Raw genomic sequence first — 18,419 nt, forward strand, 5'->3', positions numbered from 1 at the left:
CTCCCGTGGATGTAGGCGGTTTTGCCGAACCACGTTAAATATTGTGTCAGTGTGCTTGGCCTTCTATGAGCAAATATCAGTACATCACCGGTCGGAATTCCCAACAGATTCTATATTTGAATTTTTAAAAACTCTCAATTGAGATTTTTTTTTTATAGATATTATGCCCACATTTGCATTCAAGTTATACAAGAAACAATTTCATTTTATAAAATTTAATGTTTTTTAATGACTTAAACAGATTTTAAAAATCAACATAGTTAAGTAGTAAAATTAAAAAAAAAAAACAGGAAATTAACAATACTCCAATAAGACGGATATTTTCTAATTTAATTAAATTAATGATTATATATTTTTGTAGCCTAAATTGTAACATGGCCAGATGTGAAAAAGTGTCATTGTTTTTTATAATATTAATTAATTAATAATAGAGCTAAGTGTGTGTTTGAAAATATAATTATAGTTATTTTTTAAAATATTTTTTATTTAAAAATATATATTAATATTTTTTTTATTTTAATACTCCTGGAGACAATTCCATAAAAACAGTGTTAAAAACTCGTACAATGCAGTTGAGCGGCCGTGCTCCTTGCATGGGCGTGGCTCAGTTATCCACTCAAATCAGTACCTGGCAAAACTCAATCCAACTGGGGCAAGAGGCGTTGCTTACCCACGCAAACTGGGATGCTCGATCCACGAGGAACCAGAACTCAATTACATGTGTTGTTTTTGTGACTTTTTTAATTCCCTGTGAATATTTATAGTAAAGTTAATTAATGTAAAGTATTTAATAATTGGATTTTTACTATAAAATATACTCACCTCTTATAGTATCATTAAATATTCTACGAACAATTATTCACTTACATTACTGTCTAATTATTTTAATCATCATGATCATGCCACAGCCTTGTTATTTGTGTTATTATCATTGCCGTCATAAAATTATAATTGAGAGTGTCATTATAAAAACTATAAATTGGAGAGCAAATATTTTATATTTTTAGTAACTAAATGCATAACTTTTATGAAAAATTAAAAAATTAAAGGACTACAATTAAAATTTTAAAAAACTTCAAAGACAAAATTGATATCGTCAGGAATTTTTATGCATCTTCATGAACTTGGACCACCTATGCCGCACCTGGCTACTTTTCGTGATAGGAGAGCATCTGAAGAGAGAAAAGACAGGATAGATTATTTTTAAAGTATTTTTTTTATTGAAAACATGTTAAAAATAATATTTTTGATATTAATATATTAAAAAATTAAAAATAATTTAAAGAAATATTTTTAAAATTTTTTAATAAAAAATAAATTTAATCACAAATTCAAAGTTACTGGAGTTGATGAATATTCCAAGTAAGTCAATAAAACATGAACTTCTTTTAATGCTTTGGAAGTTAACGAACAAGGGTTGATGTTTCAAGGTAAAAAATATATAGGGCTAAATCACTAGTAGTTTCATTATGCAAATCACAAGTTTTACGCCGTCCATTACGGCTATTATCCTTAATCATTATTATAAATATTATTATTTATTATTTCATTTTTTTTTTAATAAATTAATCTTGTTTTGAATTTTTTTAAAAAATTAAAAAATTGATAATAAACTCCTGACCGGTTAAGACTCAGGTCGATAAAGTCATTGGATAGGCCAAGTTTTTTCTAATTTTTCAAACTAAAATAGTAAATTTTCTAGTTAATATTAACTATTAAAATAGTATTGACTTTTTATTATAATTTAAAACAAAAGCTATATACACGTGCTTTTTTATTAGCAAATACTCTCGGAGACAGGTCCATAAAAACAGGGAGGAGATAAAAGGAGGAGGCATAACCCGCCCTTAATTCACACCAATTTTATTATGCGCACGAAAGGGCACATGCAAAAAATTCTTTCACGCACGACAGGGATATTTAAACAGCAACATCACGCGCTAATCACACATGATTTTACACCGCATCAACAGGCATCCTCTTTCGGCCGATGACCTAACCACAAGGGCGCCCAGAGTCAGCAAAGACAAAGCTCATTTGCAAGCTACCTAATAAAACTAGCCCCTCTCCTGTCATTAAAATTAAACAAAGAAGACAACAATCATTAATTAAATTAATTCGTCATAATCAAGTCCCGATCCACTCTCCTCACCGCCCTCCACCCCGGCAGTAAGCGCACGATAGCACTGACTCATCACCGCCCTTCGTCATCACAGCGATCTATCGATGCGTGTGATGCAATAAAGAAGAATTTGAGAGAGAAATTATTGGATATTATGGTGGGATGAGGAGGAGGAGGAAATGGCAAGAGGAGTGAAATGGGGATGTTCGTATAAGAGAAGCACACTCATTGTTTGTTCTATTAACATTGTTGTTGCTCTCTATGTTCTTCGGTCTCTCTATGCTTCCCTTTATCTTTACTCCAATATTGATTTCAACAAAGGTAAATAAATCTTCTTCTTCTTCTTCTTTTTAAATTTGAATTTTGGAGATATGTACATGTGCATATATATATATTTTTTTTGTGTGAGTTGTAGTTGTAAAGTATACGCCAGATCAGGTTAGGAAAATGGAGGAATCAATTCGGATTCGAAGAGCGAAAGAACCTCTAGAGCTTGTTAAAATTGTAAGCATTTTTATTTTGGGTTTTTAGTTATTGTGTGATTAATTTGAGTTTTAGATTCCTTAATTCGATGTTGGAAGTTTAATTTAATGAAGTTTTTTTTTGGTTGAGAAAAGGTGAAGGAAGTCAAGGAGGAATTTAACAGAGGAGAAATGGTGGCTGGATTGCCAAAACAGGTTACGGCCAGGATAACTGATGAGATTCTGCAGAGATTGAGAAGCTTGAATGCAAATGCTAATATCAGTGAGCAGAGAGGTAGGTTTATCTTTCAATTCTGTGTCGTTTCGTTATACAATTGCCTATGTTATGAAAGATTGGTCAATGCAATTAGGATAGGCATGGACACTTGGTTTGTTGGGTTCTTGAATGCTCAGCTGATTTTAAGTATATTATTCATCAAAGAACAACTTATTTGGTTTAAGTCGTGGGAGGCTTAGAGAAATAGAAAACATTCTTCTTCTTTTTCTGTGTTCGCTCGCTGGATTGGTGAATGATAAAGTGTGGTGTTTCATCCTTGTTGTTTGCTCTTTCTATACATGTTATGCTTGACTGCATTATGTATAACTGAACCAAAGATGAGCGATGTAATATATTGAACCTTAGTTTTTGTCAGGGGCCTATGCCCCCCCTACCCTATATTTGTATCACATGCTGGAAAATGAACGAGAGCAGGCATTCCTTTTTCTGTAATAGGATGCCGTTTTGAATTTTGATTTCAAGCACATTCTATTACTGTTGTATAAGGAGTGTAGAATTCAATGGAATTCATTATCACCATGACGCACGCCCGCGCATGCGCTTGCTTCTTCAATTTTCTTGCCATATCTACCTCCAACTCTTCTCTATATGTTATCAAGTCACAGCTACATTTGTTTGCTTTCATGACACATTGCAATTTCCCCACCTTTTGCACTAATATTAACATCACCAGCACCTGATGCTTGCGCCATACTCACCTTCATGCAATGAACCCACCACCTCTATCATTAGCTCCATGCCACTACTGACATTTTTACTGACTGTGATCTCATACTTGTCATCATAATTGGTGCTACCATAGCTTTTCCATGTCGCATTTATCTCACCATTGCAAGCTTTATGACCTCTATTTGCATTATTACCATGCTGCCCTTCTTGATGATTTAAGGATTTATGGCCTTGGTTTTGCTATCACCAGCATCCTCATATAGCTCTTTTTTTCCTACTTCAGCTCCAAACTACTATGTTGTGAATGCTTACATAATTTGTGGCTAATTTGTTTCATGTGTCCGTCAAATAGCCAACTGGAAAAGTAAACTCCTTCTCATAAAATGCTGTACATTGTTTGTTAGCTATAAAATTTTCATAATCAATCAGATATTGTTTGGTATGAAATTAAACTGAACATCCGATTCATTTTTATTTATTTCAAATAAAAAAATTGATAATGCATTGATATTGTGGTATTTTAGTGTTGATGTTATGCTTTGAATCTTGTTCTCAAGGTTCTGTTTGCAACCTTGCTCATCATGCACTCTATGATTTCATGTATAAAGAAAGAAGGAATCTATAATGGAGCTGCATGATATTTGTGGGGATAGTCTGTTATACCTCCTTTTATTTTATCACCTTCATGGTTAGCTTGGAAATTGGATTAAAAGAACGAAGCTTTTTCAGAAGCTACTATGTGGAATTTCCATTTTGTTAACTGATATTATTTGATAGAGAGCATCTTTGGCATGGAAAATTTCAGCCATTCTTTGTTCTGAAAGCTGTGAAAGTTTCCTTCTATTTCTTAATCTATGCCATATTTAATCTCCCCGTCTTAGAATTTATCTAAAAGCATTCTTTGGAAGTTGATAAATTTTTTCATTGATGAACACTTCTCTACTCTTGATATGGTGACCTCATACCTCGGGAAGGTCTATGTGTACTGTCTGGGTTATTTTGGACTGGCATCGTCTTCTTGAACAGTTACTAATTTACTCAGGTGATAACATCCCAGTCCTGGTTGTTTGAGAATTTGATTACTGCTTTTTAATTGTATTTCTGGTCTCATTTTCAGCATTTCACAATTTTTAGCAACATTAGAAGTATTATCTCCAGAAAGTGATCACTTTCTTGTCTACCATGGGTCATCTAAGCAATGTGCAAGGATATGAATAGGCCATTTAACATGGTAGCTATGACTTTTGACCTTGTGGACGTTGGTATCTTGCCACTTATCTTTGTTCCGCTCTTCTTTTAATAAACAGATGCCATTGAAAGCTGGCGCAAAGAAAAACTGCAAGAGGTCAAACAGTTGGTCCATGGAACAGGGGGGCTGAACTCATCTATTCTGAAACAGGAAGCTGGTATGCTTTTGTCCTTGGAAGGGTGTGGTTTTATTGCAGTTAAATTTCTTTTATGCCCTCAAGGACCATTCATATTTTTGTCTGTAGGAAGCACTATGAATGCTTGTTTTCCAGACCCTGCTCCTTTCTCTTACGACTGAATGTACTGTAGGTATGCTAGAAAGAGCCCTGGAGTCTGATTGGGCTGTGCTGTCAGAAAACGTTGGCCTTTGGGTACCTGCTGAAATAATTCACCAGGAACACAATGATAAGCCTGAGGGTGAAGAAGATCCTGGTAATTAAACTGAGGTTTCTTTTGGTAAAAAAATTATAATTTAATGTTGCTAGTGTCTCCTCCAGAGCAGAAACAAGTTTATTGGAACCTGCATTCAATTTGAACCCACTGCTGATATCAGCTACCACCCCAACTCCCCTTTTATTTGAAACAAGAAAACATTACGAAGTTCATCTCCCATTTAGGCATTTACTGATGAAACAAGTTTATGTATGCTTGCCTTTTTATTATTTTTTTTTTTACAGAGGAAGAGGTTCTGCCTGGCAGGCCGTTGTCACCCGAATGCCATGCCGAGCTTCATACTGATTATGGTGGTGTTGCTGTTAGATGGGGCCTTACCCACCATAAGGAAAGTGCAGCTGACTGCTGTCAAGCTTGCTTAGATCAGGCAAAATATGCTAAGCATGGAGAAAAGAAATGCAACATATGGGTCTATTGCCCATCAGAGACGGGGTGCTATTCACCAGATATCTATCAACATAAAAATCAGGAGTGCTGGCTAAAACATGTAAGAATTAGCTAACTGTTTCATCATGAGCCAATTTTCATCAGGAATCTAATGATGACGTTTTTTTATATGAAATTGCAGGCCGAAAAGCCTAAACTGAATTTCAAGGATAAGTATTCTGACTCATTTAGAGATTCCCACCCAAGTGCGCCATTGATTGTTCCCTGGGTTTCTGGTGTTGTTAGTGCGTGATTGGATGTTACAACCCAAATAGGTCGATGTTAAGCTGCTTGAGCTGCAGTCTATCGTCCTGTCACAGCGCTAAAAAGATGTGAAGCTGCCGCTGCTGATATCTTTGATTAGGCACTCCTTACACCCAGATCTGGTGAATTTTGATTTTATTTGTTCTACTTTTATTTTTTGGAAAAGAGAAAATGGCGAGGATTATGATCCTTCGTTTAAATGCCAGAACCATTTTGTAACATGGGGTGCAATGGTCCTGGCGCTGATGATTTGAAAGCTAGGATCCGGTGCCCGGGCAAGGCAGCCTCTTTTACAGTTGGACATCAACAACTTCCATTTTGGACATTAGCCTTAGAAGATTGGTTCGGTTGTTTGTAAAAGGGATGGAAAAATTGAGTTATTGAAATGGGATGCGAATTTGCAACCCATCGCGTACTATTGGATTAGCCTCTTGTACACGCACGAGTGGAGCCATGGATTAGAGTCTGGTTTCTCTGTGGTCTCGTATCCCTGCTTCTTTTAGTCACCTATGGCCTCACTGGCTCACTTCAACCGGGGGGGTGCGGGTTCTGGATTGGACTTCATGTGCAGTGCATCTTGCCATTTTCTTGGTTTATAGTTGCGAATCATTTCATGCTGTCCAACTCACAGGGGGGACTTACCTTGGAGCGAGGAGATTACTCATTCGACACTGCATAATTTTTTATAGTTACGGGTTTGAAAAGGTAAATTTGAAAAAAAAACTATAAATTTTAATGTTTTTATAATTAAAATTTCAAGAGAATTTTCTTTGAATAAAATTACTAGCAGGTTCCATGGATTTAATAGCTGTGATTTTTTAACCAGTAATTTGCAGGTTACATGGATTTAATAGTTGTTGAATTTAGGGAAAAATATTCTATAAAATCAGAAGTGGGTTCAAGGCTGAGTTTTAAGTTAATTTGAATGAGATATTTATTTGATAAAACTTGATTAGATTTTTAGTAGTTCGATTCATCTAGTCCTGGTCAATACTTTAAAAAATATATAAAAATATAATCCTATAAAATAATATAACCTTTTTTTAATTAAAAATAATTGTCCCAATAACCAAGTTGTTTTCTTGGGGCAGTCCTTACCGAGGAAATGTAATACTCAAGTGCATCAAATTGTCGGGCCGAGCTTAAGTTGGATTAGCCCACATGGATTAAACCAATGAAACAAAACAATAAATAAACCTGCCGAGCCCATTATAAATCTCCCAGATTCCCACCGCGACATCCGCACTGTGGAAAACGAAATTGCCTGCTCGAAAACGACGTCGTGCTTCAAACCGCTCATGTGCAAATATGGAGGCAACGAAGAAGAAGCAATCCAATCTGTGACGATTAGCGGCGGCCAGGGTTTTGAAATCAAATCAGAGCATAAGAAATTGGTACGGGTTCTTTCTCCACTTTGCCTTCTCTCATGATCGGTATCTTTTATTTCTACATGCTAGGGTTTTTCATTTTTCCTTCAATTTATATTTTCGATTGTTTAATTAATTAAATCTCTTGTTTTTTGTTAATCTTATTTACCGAAAAATAACTAGAAGACCGAAGGTTATGAATTCAAGCATGTTGTTGTTTTAGCAGTAGACTTGACTATTTTCTTAAAAAAAAACCTGCAGGGAGCAAGGTCTTTTGTTTTCTGTTTTTGAAACCAGAGTGTTCAACTTGAATTCAATAGATATATAAGTTGAATTCATATGTTTAGAAAAAAAATTAAATTAAATTCATTTTATTTCTTATTTATCATCGCCACCTTCATTTCTATCAAAGATCTCTAAAAAATATTGATTCTGGGGAAACTAGTTTTAATATTAATTTCTCCTGCTTAGTTTAGTGCAGTAAGTCAGAGTGTTTGGCCTGTGATTTACTTTTGTATTATTCTTAAGAGACTGAATTCCATTTGAATTGAATTGAATTCAGAAGATTCAAACAGCCTGTTACTAACCGCTACTTTGGAAACTAGAGGATTGAATTCTTAAAGTAAGATGCTCTATTACTAACAGAGTAGGTTTTATTTATTAGATCCATATACTGCCTCCCAATATTTTCCATAATAATGTTGAGATTACCAACAAATTTGCTAATGTTATGTATTTGGGTGTTTTTTCTTTGCATTGAATCTCAATAGATGACTCGTGTTAAATCATCTTTGCAGCTTGTAGCATTTTGGATCGCGTAAATAGCAGTATTGAACCATGCTTCATTGGAAGAATTCAACCCGAGAAACCTACTATGATGTTTTGTCTGTAAAAGAAGATGCTAGTTATGTAGAAATCCGGACAAGCTACCGATCTGCCATACTCAATTATCATCCTGATAAATTGCAAAATACATGTCAGGCATCTGATCCTGAAGATGAATCGGAAGATAGATTTATGAAGGTGCAGAAGGCTTGGGAAATCCTTGGGAACTCCATTTCTCGCGCAGTTTATGATAGCAAGCTGCGAGCTTTGAGGCAAGACACTGAAGTTTCAGAAGATATCAGTTTAGAGGAAATGATGGTTGAAGACAATGGAGAAATCTTTGAGATGTTTTACCAGTGCCAATGTGGTGATTATTTTTCCATTGATTCATCGGAGTTTGAGAAAATGGGATACACATTATCGAGGGATGAGAGCCAGATATCAATCGAGAAACCCGATGCTTTACCAGCATCAGTTGTTCTTCCTTGTGGTTCTTGTTCACTACAAGTTCGTCTTTTGATTAATGCAGGCATTAAGGTACCGATCGGTGATAATTTGTAATATGTCTCGCGGTAGATATTCTTTGGCTGATGGTTCATCCCTTGGTCTGATTTTGCATGATTGTTGCAAGAAACACAGGAAAATTCAAATCCTCTCGATGATATTCCTCCATTTTTGTTCCCTTGTAAGCTAAATGCTCGAGAAGGAAAGAATGTGCAAGTGACGAAGTGGACATTTACAGACAGGAACGTGGTCATGTTTGATGACATGAATTGCATTCGCTTGTTAACTGAGAAGTTAAAGTGGAAGTTCTGCAGCATGCTGATGTCACCTCCTGATACCAATAAGGGTGAAACTTGAGAAGAAACTAATTGACGAGAAGTGTTTAGAAATAGAGAGTAATGCTTCGATTTTCTGAAACAAAAATTGAAGTCAAGAAAAAGAAAATCTGAATGTGATGTTTTTCTATCTAGAAAATTGAAAAATTAGTGTTGAGTTCAATAAAAAATTTGAGAGTATTTCTATAAGTTTTTCAACAGTATACTTTTGTTATCTACAAGTAATTTTTAGCTAGATGAAAGAATAAAATTATTTTTTTGTATCTTTATATTTAGTTAATGTCACAAATTTAATTTTTGCTATAAATTGAAAATATATATTTTTCTTATTTAACAAAATGATTTTTTCTTAATTTAAATAAAGTAAAATAAAAATTCTATAATTAGATCATCACCAATATAAAATATTAAGATAACTATCATAAATAAATAAAAAATTAATATAAAAAAAGGTTTTAATCTTCATGAATTTCTTGGTTTTTCGATGAAAAAAGGTGTCTCCGTTCTCAACGAATAAACAAATTTTCATTTTTTTATTGAAAAAAGATTAAGAAAAGAAAAAAACAGTGTCACTAAAAACTCCCTAAAAAACTCCTCCTTTTACTATTGGAGCAGGGAAGTAAAATTTTAAACCAAATCCAAGACAGGATGAGCACCCTCTTTGGATTCTGACCTTGTGGGCTGTGCTCCACTGTACGAAGAATAAGGCCTTATGGGTTGCAATCAAAGAAGGCAATCCATCAAGAAACTCCAACGAAATGACGAAAACATAAAGCCGGCAAGCAATGAAAATTTACAGATTGATTTGATCCAAAATCCATTCGATGTGTTCCGGAGAAGGGAGAGCTCACTGGAGCGTATTTGAGGGAGTGAGAAGCATGGCCTCATCAACCCCAGAAACTCTCATGGCTGAAATCGACACTGCTATCAGCAAATTGGAATACAGCCGCGCCACTGCACTTCTAGACTCTCCCTCACCAACACCCACCAACACATCAAAGACTAGCATGAGCTCCGATTCAGGTGCCAATCCTCAATACGATGCGAAAATGGCAGATGGGGCTTACAGGGCAGGTTGTGCATCCTTGGCTGCAGGGAAACTTGATGAGGCTCTTCAATATTTGAACGTCTCTCTCTCGAAATGTCCTCCTGATAAAACCTCTGCTGTTGCCAAGCTTCAGTCTCTTATTTCTCTTACTTCACAGCAACTCCAGAAATTGCCCACCTGACTCCTTCATTTTTGGTAGGCTTTACTTCTTTGAATACCCTTTGATTTTGCTACAATTTGATGATCGGTGGTGAAGTATTTTAATAGTCTTGATCTGCTATTCTTCCTTCAATTCTTCTTAATTCATGTGTTTTATTGCTTCAAATATTCTCTCTTAGAGGTCAGCTCAGCTCTTTTGGCCCTATTTTTTTCTTATATTTATTATTTATTTTGCAATAAAAGAGATGAAACAAATCACAACATGGGGTCATGCTAAGGCGAAGTAATTTTGACTTTCGAGTGTCAAAATGATGAGGTTGCATGACCTTTTTTGGGAGGCCAGTTTGGAACAAAATTGTTCTTGACACTAAAGATTTTTCTGGTTTTGAGGTTAAGGTTGTGTTTACTTTCCTTTAGTTCGAAATAAACTCATAAGAACTAACTATAATAACTTTTGTGGGCATTAGAAACCAATGGGTTTTGAATCACTAGTGCCTATTTACACTTGGAAACATTCTCTAACTGCCTTTTCCTTTCTTAGCTTGGTATTTGGAGCAGTTTGCTGTGTGAATGCTTTCCCAACTTCTCGTACAATTATTTGGCTTAATCTACTTGGTGATGTGGGAACAAGAGGTAGAGAACAGAGGAAATGGGAGTTGCAGCGAGCCATCAACGTTTCCAATAGTTGAGTGTGATCTTTATCAATGCAGTGTGTGCCGTGTTCTTCTCACTTGCTTTTAGCTTATTAGTGGTTTCGACGTGAGAATCAGACATTGAGTTAACTTTGGAATTGTTCTGTATATGGAACTTAAATGAAATGATGGATCCATTTGGATGTATAGTTTTGTATCGTGGTCATGAGTCTATATCATTTAATATTTGTTGTGATGTATCATTGCTAGCAGCTGTCTGTTGTAAAATTCCTTTATACCCAAATCTTTTGTGTTGAGATATGTATTTTCTACCACCTTCAGTAGAGATGTTTTCATTTGCACAGTGAAATTGTATGTCTGAGTATGTTTCAATGTTTTTTTTTTTGCAAGGAGTATTAATAATGAACGTAAGCAAGTGAAGGAACCAGTCTTACTGGAACTTTCAGATGCAACCCGAGTTGATTTTTTTGTGAGTGAACAATCATCAATATTTAATCACACCAAAAAGAAAATCATCTCTGATGTAGGCGTAGGTAGCAACATCAGGTGGATTTTCCTTCTATTCACTGCTAAAAGATGGTAAGATGTGCGTTTCGGATGGTTTGTGTGGAGGTTGAAAGATGACAGTTTTCTTTTCTTCTTTTTTTGGTGGCATCTACCCTAGTTTATACATTTTACAACTTTGTTTGTCAATTCAAGTACTTTGCTCTATTGCTTTGTGGTTGCCCTTCTTATGATCCCACATTAGCTCAACTTTTTCTCTGATGTAGATGTAGCAGCATGAGACAGATTTTTAATTTTTATCATGCTGAAAGTAGGTAAAATGTGCTCTTTGGAGGGTAACGATGATATTCTGCTGGTGGCCAGCCTCTACATTTTACTATTCAGTTTGTCAACTCAATTGCTTTGCTTTTTTCTTTTTTCTTCTTTTTGATAATGGACTGCTTTGCTCTTTACATAGCCATGAGTTGCCCTCGATGGAGTGGATATGATCACATATCAATTCTGTAGCTCTGTCAACTCAGTGACAAATCTAGGCCTGGTTAGGTTGCCTGCGATGAACGTGTCATTATCAGTAAACAGCTTGGATTAGCAATAGCTTATCCTGGATTTAGTCCTAGTGTGTTTTATTTCTGGGCTGGCTGTGGATAAAGATTGCAGACAGACTCCATATATTTTCAGGAACATTTTGTAACGGATTGAATGCGTAAAACCTAGATTGGATCTGATCCAATCCAAGGCCTAAAACTATCGGGTTAATCCAAATGATGATATTGTTGTGAATAAAAATTAAAATAACTACAATAATATTACTTGTGAATTTTTATTTTTTTTTATTAGAGTTGACTTAACAAATCTCATGTTCATGTTTCGAAATGAATCCCAATCCTGATCGGGATTAATAAATATTATATCAACTGCTTTCATGTAGCAGCTAATTAGATTTTATATGTCTAGTCACATAGCAATCAATTAATACAGAAATGGGATCAAAATCAGTGGTCATGCTCTCTTCTTAGTTTCTGTGACACTAAAATAAATTGAAAGGACGTTTCTGGTTGCCTTTAATAAGTTATACGGCGGTGCACCATTCTCAAGTCGTATAAAATAAAAAGCATTCAAAGTTGGGTATCATGTCTCTCTTCACTGTAACTTCTGCTTAAAGTGATTTCTCGAGAAAGACAATTAACACTCGTTTAAGACATCCACATGAATTGACAATCGAGGGTCCCCATAAGGATTTTTAGCAGACGAATGGCAACGAGAAACTTAATGGGATTTGTGATTAATTTGTTAATATGTCTTTCTACTTTTTTAACTTAGTCTTCACCCCAAAGGATAGAAAGCCAGTATTGTCAAGAAGATGCAAGGCCACTATCAGTGGAGCAAGTCAATGTGGACATCAACATAAACTCTTGACTTATAAATGTTAGTGCTGTGTATATTTTCTGTACCGTATCATTAAAGTTGGAAATCCAACCAAACTGTCTTCGCCAGGATGAGTGTCTTTTACCATGAAGAGCCACCAAATCATTCTAAGAAGAGCAAATTCCTTGCTGCAACTTTAAAGGATGTGTTTTCGAATTGCAGCGCTTGTGGTGGACAGATTTCAACTCCAGGCCCGGAGGAAGAGCATCTAACTACCGACGTTGATGATGACCAGGAAGTACTCACGTTTTCATAATCACAAATTTCATGTTTTAACTTCCTATCTTCCTTGTTAATCTAAGTGTTTGCCTTATTCAGATTATTGTTTCAGAAATTCGAAGCCGGGCAATGGAGAAGTTGAGGCACAAACCCTTTGTTTTCACTGACAGCTTTTCCTGGGTATACTCTCCGATGACAGGAGAATTGTTTGTAACTCCGAAGGCTGTTCAACAAAAGGAGGATGATGACAGCAGCGAGGATGAAAATGATGATGCAAGAGAGGAATTTTTCTCTGTAGGGAGTTGTTTATCCTGTTGTTCAAGTGCTTTGAGCAGGGAAGTATTTGTTTCTGCCAAGACAATCTCCTCTCCATGTTCAAGCCTCAACGGGTTTGAGTTTCCAGATTTTCCAAAGCGTTCGATACTACAGGAGTTCTGCTGTCACTGTCAGGGATGGCCATTTGGTCTATGCAGGAAGGCTGTGTTACTTCCACCTTTGCCCAAATCCCCTTCTGAATCTTGGTCCTGGCGCAAGAGTGCAAGGATTGTCAAGATAGCTTAAGAGTTGGGAGCATCCTTCATCCTATTTTCGGGCTTGTTGGTAATGGAAAGCACGCATGCAAATCAAGATTAAATAGTAAATAATAAGATATCGGTTACGAGAAACCCTCTGTATGCCCCTCTACATTATTAATTCACTTGACAGTGTTGAGTGTGGAGTGAATTTAGTATGCAGTGAATTAATTCACTCTGCATACTTGGTAATGAGATAGGCTATGAAAAACAGTAATTTTTTGTTTTTGCAAAATCGATGGTGTGAACTCAATTTTTAGCAGGATTTATCTCTAAAATCTGCATTTAAATATTTAACTAATTGTGGTCGGAACAAAACACAGTTTCAACCACGAGCTGGTGATTGCCTAACTCACGAGTCATGCTCTCATTCGCTGTGTCGAAGTTTATGAGATTGGTAAAAACTACCTAACCTATCAGCAAGAGAAACAAATAACATCTTCTCTTTTAAATGATACCCCCATGGCGAGCTTGCTGATGGCTCAAACCCAAAAACCAGCCCTCTTCTTAACAGAAGGAAGAGCTAGGCAGTTCAATCGTATTCATCTGCATCTGCAGAAATCCGAGAAGAAAAAACCAAAGTTGTCATGCCAATAATAACTAGATCAATTCCTATCTTGGAGAAAAAAACTTTACAACAGATTTGAGTCCAAAAGTATCAATCACAAATATGCTGTCAACAAAATCTGATTCTGAGTTGTTTTATATCAATAAGAATTATATTCGTTGTAGAGAGCTGTCAAGCAAGCAACATCCAGCCACTTCACTTGTCATTTTACACCACTGATCTTCATGTCGGTGAGTAAATTATAGCCACCCAGTTAAAGAGATAATCGAACCAGTTAAAAGTTCAAACCAAGGGAAAAACTCACACTTATTTACGTGCCCATGGCCAAACCATTGCAACAGCACCTTATTTTGAAAGAGAGAGTAAATAACCATCACAAGGAAGGAAATTTGTAAGACGAAACTTAACAACTGGAGGAAACAACAGCTTTAAATTGTCAACATAGATAAGCTATTATTTAACAACCAAGAACTTCAACTTGGAAGATTTTTTTCAGAGGAATACCACATTCTGTCTCCACCTACTCAAAAACATGGTTCAAAATTCTGAAAGCTCAAATCTTTCCAAACTGCAACACTAAGCTCTTTGCTCAACATAAGAGCCAGCAAGCCCAGAAGTGCCAAGAACCGTAACCTGCATCAAAACTTAATAATTTAGGAAGATGGACACCTGACTTTGAATCATTTGTAGGATCACTGCAAATGCAGAAGGAAAAAGCTCAAGGCTGGACATCCTTCGAGTGGCCATCCAACCTTCAAATCCAGGTTGTCCTATGTGGTCAGCACTACTAGGTTATTGCTAGATATACGCTATTTGTCAAGAAAGAAGAAAGGTCAGCTGCATATAACTTGTAAAGATCTTGGATGCTTGGTGCATCTTTATTTTGTGAGATGAACTGGGCCATATTTATAACATATACCCAATATGATGCATTTTGTAGCAGATCATGGACAGATCAAGTGCTGTAAAGTACATGGTTTTGCTAGCATACAATAATATAATTCAGCTAGATCACGCAGCAAAGTTTGTGGCATTCAAAAAAGTGCAACAAGTTTCAGTACCTTCCCCCACTCAGCACCAAGGCCGCAGCATCTCATCTTTAAGTATATCATCCTCGATCCCAACTCTGTCTCTACTTTCTTCCTCAAATAACCTTCACCAGGCCCAAATGAGTCCAAATAGGCAGCATACCGTTGATAAAAAGTACGAATTGCATTAGCATGCAACTCCGGCAGAGGTTTTACATTCTGCAGGATAATATAGCCAGCAAACTGCATGAACTACTGAGATAGCTGAAAGCAAGAAGTCCTGAGAATCCCATAAAAATTTACCTCGCCACTCAATCCAATGATGTCATCAAGTTCCATTTTCAGAGACATGATCTTACCACCAAATTCTTCAACAGCTTCAGCTGCACGGAAAACATTCTTCAGGATCTCCTGGCCAGCCTTGTCATCAGTGTTTTTAGACAATGCTTTCTTTGCATCACTGACAACTGCATTAGGGAGCTCATCCCAATTTGTAGCCATCAAGTCCTTGAAAACATTTAAAATTTCAGGATCTTTAATGTCAGGAGAGTGAGTTACATCCTCGCTAAAAGATCGTGAACTTCCTAGGCTCATCGCAAAAGGAGACCTGAAATCTGCGTTGGTTTGCAACACAAAATACAAGTTCAAAGCATAAACAAAACTATCAAACTAAGAAATCCACCACATCTCACAACGTATTCTACATAAAAAAAATAACGGCAGCATTCAATCTATCCAGATGCATAAACACAGATATGGTAGCATTTGAACCCCAAAGCAAGCTTCTTTTCTTAATCGCGTCAAGGCCCATTACTTCTAGTGTCAAGCATATCTTTTCCAATCCAACATCTACGCGGAAAAATGGCACGGAAAAAAATCCAAAGAAAACAAACCAATAAAAACATGATTTAACACCCTAGCAAAACATTCGTGATTGCTTGAAGTTGTCAATCCACAATTGTGCATCAGCAAATAACATAAAAACAAAGAAGAAAAACAACACACACAACTTGTTAGAACTTCAAGGCTGCACAAGTAGATGTTTCAAAGATAACACCTTTATCTAAGCAGGCTCAAAAACCAATAAAATTAAAGCAGAAACTAATCAAATTCGACCTCAAAAAGAAAACCCCAGAATAAAATACAGTAACACGAAGTACAAATCCATAACTTCAAAAGGAATCTAAAAGAGATGGCAAAAAGAAGTACCGCAAGGGATGCGTTTGGGAGTAGTTGAAACTGAAGGCGCAGAGACGGTGAAAAGAGATCGAGAAGCCAAGTGGTGACGGAGCTGGCTTTGACTAATAGCAGCAGAACGCGATGATCCAAGGCAGGCTGCCCTGTATATAGTTCTCAATGCTCCCATCTTCTCCATTTTTTCTTCGTTTTTGATATCAAGCTCTTCGGTGATTTGCAGTGAGAATTTTTGTTGAGAGGAAAATTTGAAGGCCAAAATGTGAAAAGCACTGAAACTTCGGGCACTTTTTGGGTTTCCTATGGGCTGGGCCCAAATATTTTTGGAATACAATCATGCCCTTTAATCAGATCAAATTACTTTACAATCCGGAGGCGGAGGAGAGACTCAACTACCATTTAGGAGTCAATTATCAATCAGTCCCTCTAATTTATAGTAAAATATTGTAGTCAATTATCAATCAGTCCCTGAATATGTTTTGTTTGGTATTTTATTTCAAAAAAATATCTTTGTTTTCCCCTTCTGATCGATCTTTGTATCTCATTTATTTTTTCACTCTTTTCTATTTCTAGAATAAAAAATAACAAGTAATCGAAAAAATAACATGTAATAAATGAAAATAATAAATGTATTTAAAAATATAAAGATTAAATGTATAATATCTGAAAATATAAAGTAAAATTAATTAATTAATTTTACTAAACTACGAGGACTAATTTATAATTAACTCTACTGTATAACACAAGTTTTCAAAAAATACAAAGATTGGTCATAGCCTCTTCTCAATCTCTCTCCAAATGATGGAGTCAAGCAAACAAGTAGTCATTGAGCTACCAGTGCGTCTCCGGCTTCACAAAGATGGCCATGTAGAGAGACCAAGACCCGAAGATTTTATCCCTCCTTCAACCGATCCCATTACAGGAGTTTCATGGAAAGATGTTGTAGCAGTCCCCGAATCCAACATCACTGCTCGCCGATTGCGAAACCAGCAATTTTTTACTATATAAATTTATAAATTCTTTTAAGTTAAATTATTAATTTATATACATGAATTTTTAAAGTTAGTAATAAAATTTTAATTCAAATATACTATTTAAATTTAAAAAAATAAATTTAAAATTATATAAAATAAAAATAAACTCATTATTAAAGTTACGTCATTCGATATTTTATGAAATATAATTCATCTATAATCGAATCTAAATCGATATTATAATAATCTCTCAACCGGATAAAATAACAATTTTATATCTATAATCGAATCTAAATCGATATTATAATAATCTCTCAACCGGATAAAATAACAGTCTCATATTAACTAAAAAATAAAATAATTAAAAATTTTCACCCTCTCAATTTTTCCTAAAATTTTTCACCCTCTCAATTTTTTCTACCTTCACTTAATTCTTTCTTAGATTAACATTTTATAAGTTTACAAAGTTATTCTTTCACTTTTTTTTTTATGATTTTTTTTTATGTTTTTTCCTTACCTTTTTCTCTTGCTTTTTTTTTTTCCTATTATGCTTTTACTCAGTCAGCAACATATAAAAGGAAAGAAAAACTGATTTATTTTATTTTTTAATGACAAACAATCATTTTACCCTTAATGAGTTGTTTTGCTTTTATTTTATGTTTTTTTTTAGAACTACCAAACTTTGTTCATCCTAAAATTTTAACAAGATTTTATTCAATATATTTTAAAGATCTCTCATAAAATGTCAACTCAATCTAATAGTTGGATTGAAAATTATATCTAATAATGTAAAACTAGTCAAATTATAATTTTTTATCAAATTTCTGAATTTTTTTTTAAATTTTAAAATCCTAACTCAAGCTAAAGTATTATATTAAAAGGCTATACGTAAACTTTTAAAAAAATTTAATACATCAATTGAAAATTATAATTTCTTTTATATAAAATTAATAAAAAAATATTAATAAAATTTTAACCTGAGCTGTATCACGCACCAATCCATACATGCCTCCGCCCTTGCTGCTCGCCTATTCCTACCTAAAATCACAGATCCGAACGAAAAACTTGCCGTCCTTGTTTATTTCCACGGAGGAGCCTTTGTT

The 18,419-nt window shown here is 35.2% G+C and overlaps 4 protein-coding genes and 1 long non-coding RNA gene across 7 annotated transcripts; 4 read left to right on the forward strand and 1 right to left on the reverse strand.

Moving 5' to 3' along the window:
- The first annotated feature begins 1,918 nt into the window (after positions 1-1,918).
- On the forward strand, positions 1,919-6,367 carry LOC105129719 (uncharacterized). The gene is made up of 7 exons (XM_011031903.1): positions 1,919-2,443; positions 2,538-2,626; positions 2,740-2,878; positions 4,858-4,956; positions 5,108-5,230; positions 5,476-5,738; positions 5,820-6,367. The coding sequence occupies exons 1-7, from the start codon at positions 2,302-2,304 to the stop codon at positions 5,928-5,930; spliced, it is 966 nt and encodes a 321-aa protein (XP_011030205.1). The 5' UTR covers positions 1,919-2,301; the 3' UTR covers positions 5,931-6,367.
- A 791-nt stretch (positions 6,368-7,158) lies between these two features.
- On the forward strand, positions 7,159-9,012 carry LOC105129721 (DNAJ heat shock N-terminal domain-containing protein). 2 transcript variants are annotated; one of them, XM_011031923.1, is made up of 3 exons: positions 7,159-7,335; positions 8,106-8,670; positions 8,740-9,012. In XM_011031923.1, exons 2-3 carry the CDS (start codon positions 8,146-8,148, stop codon positions 8,752-8,754), a joined length of 540 nt encoding a protein of 179 aa, XP_011030225.1. In that variant the 5' UTR covers positions 7,159-7,335; positions 8,106-8,145; the 3' UTR covers positions 8,755-9,012. The 2 variants fall into 2 exon arrangements, with proteins under 2 accessions (XP_011030225.1, XP_011030219.1); XM_011031917.1 differs by having other exon boundaries at positions 7,160-7,335; positions 8,106-8,953.
- A 578-nt stretch (positions 9,013-9,590) lies between these two features.
- On the forward strand, positions 9,591-11,209 carry LOC105129737 (uncharacterized). Its single transcript, XR_843116.1, has 2 exons — positions 9,591-10,215; positions 10,738-11,209. It is a non-coding gene; the product is annotated as an uncharacterized LOC105129737 (long non-coding RNA).
- A 1,518-nt stretch (positions 11,210-12,727) lies between these two features.
- LOC105129742 (uncharacterized) lies at positions 12,728-13,645 on the forward strand. Its single transcript, XM_011031943.1, has 2 exons — positions 12,728-12,999; positions 13,080-13,645. The coding sequence occupies exons 1-2, from the start codon at positions 12,832-12,834 to the stop codon at positions 13,539-13,541; spliced, it is 630 nt and encodes a 209-aa protein (XP_011030245.1). The 5' UTR covers positions 12,728-12,831; the 3' UTR covers positions 13,542-13,645.
- A 749-nt stretch (positions 13,646-14,394) lies between these two features.
- Positions 14,395-16,615, reverse strand: SDH5 (succinate dehydrogenase 5). Of its 2 annotated transcripts, XR_843117.1 has the most exons (5): positions 16,358-16,615; positions 15,452-15,762; positions 15,182-15,367; positions 14,510-14,753; positions 14,395-14,469 (listed from the first exon to the last, which is right to left on the reverse strand). XR_843117.1 is itself a non-coding variant. In XM_011031955.1 (4 exons), the coding sequence occupies exons 1-4, from the start codon at positions 16,521-16,523 to the stop codon at positions 14,697-14,699; spliced, it is 720 nt and encodes a 239-aa protein (XP_011030257.1). In that variant the 5' UTR covers positions 16,524-16,615; the 3' UTR covers positions 14,395-14,696. The 2 variants fall into 2 exon arrangements, 1 of the variants encoding a protein (XP_011030257.1); XM_011031955.1 differs by having other exon boundaries at positions 14,395-14,753.
- Positions 16,616-18,419: the final 1,804 nt, after the last annotated feature.

Source organism: Populus euphratica, unplaced genomic scaffold (genome assembly GCF_000495115.2).
Source record: "Populus euphratica unplaced genomic scaffold, PopEup_1.0 scaffold2.1, whole genome shotgun sequence".
Taxonomy (NCBI): Eukaryota; Viridiplantae; Streptophyta; class Magnoliopsida; order Malpighiales; family Salicaceae; genus Populus; species Populus euphratica.

What these genes read in the sequence shown, in the direction of transcription:
- LOC105129721 (XM_011031917.1), top strand. Translation starts at nt 8,146, where the DNA reads ATGCTTCATTGGAAGAATTCAACCCGAGAAACCTACTATGATGTTTTG.
- LOC105129719 (XM_011031903.1), top strand. Translation starts at nt 2,302, where the DNA reads ATGGCAAGAGGAGTGAAATGGGGATGTTCGTATAAGAGAAGCACACTC. An exon ending in CTCTAGAGCTTGTTAAAATT is followed by an intron (nt 2,627 to 2,739) that starts GTAAGCATTTTT and finishes GGTTGAGAAAAG; the next exon opens with GTGAAGGAAGTCAAGGAGGA. An exon ending in TATTCTGAAACAGGAAGCTG is followed by an intron (nt 4,957 to 5,107) that starts GTATGCTTTTGT and finishes AATGTACTGTAG; the next exon opens with GTATGCTAGAAAGAGCCCTG.
- SDH5 (XM_011031955.1), bottom strand. Translation starts at nt 16,523, where the DNA reads ATGGAGAAGATGGGAGCATTGAGAACTATATACAGGGCAGCCTGCCTT. An exon ending in TCCCAAACGCATCCCTTGCG is followed by an intron (nt 15,763 to 16,357) that starts GTACTTCTTTTT and finishes AAACCAACGCAG; the next exon opens with ATTTCAGGTCTCCTTTTGCG. An exon ending in TTGGTGCTGAGTGGGGGAAG is followed by an intron (nt 14,754 to 15,181) that starts GTACTGAAACTT and finishes GTTTTGATGCAG; the next exon opens with GTTACGGTTCTTGGCACTTC.
- LOC105129742 (XM_011031943.1), top strand. Translation starts at nt 12,832, where the DNA reads ATGAGTGTCTTTTACCATGAAGAGCCACCAAATCATTCTAAGAAGAGC. An exon ending in ACGTTGATGATGACCAGGAA is followed by an intron (nt 13,000 to 13,079) that starts GTACTCACGTTT and finishes TGCCTTATTCAG; the next exon opens with ATTATTGTTTCAGAAATTCG.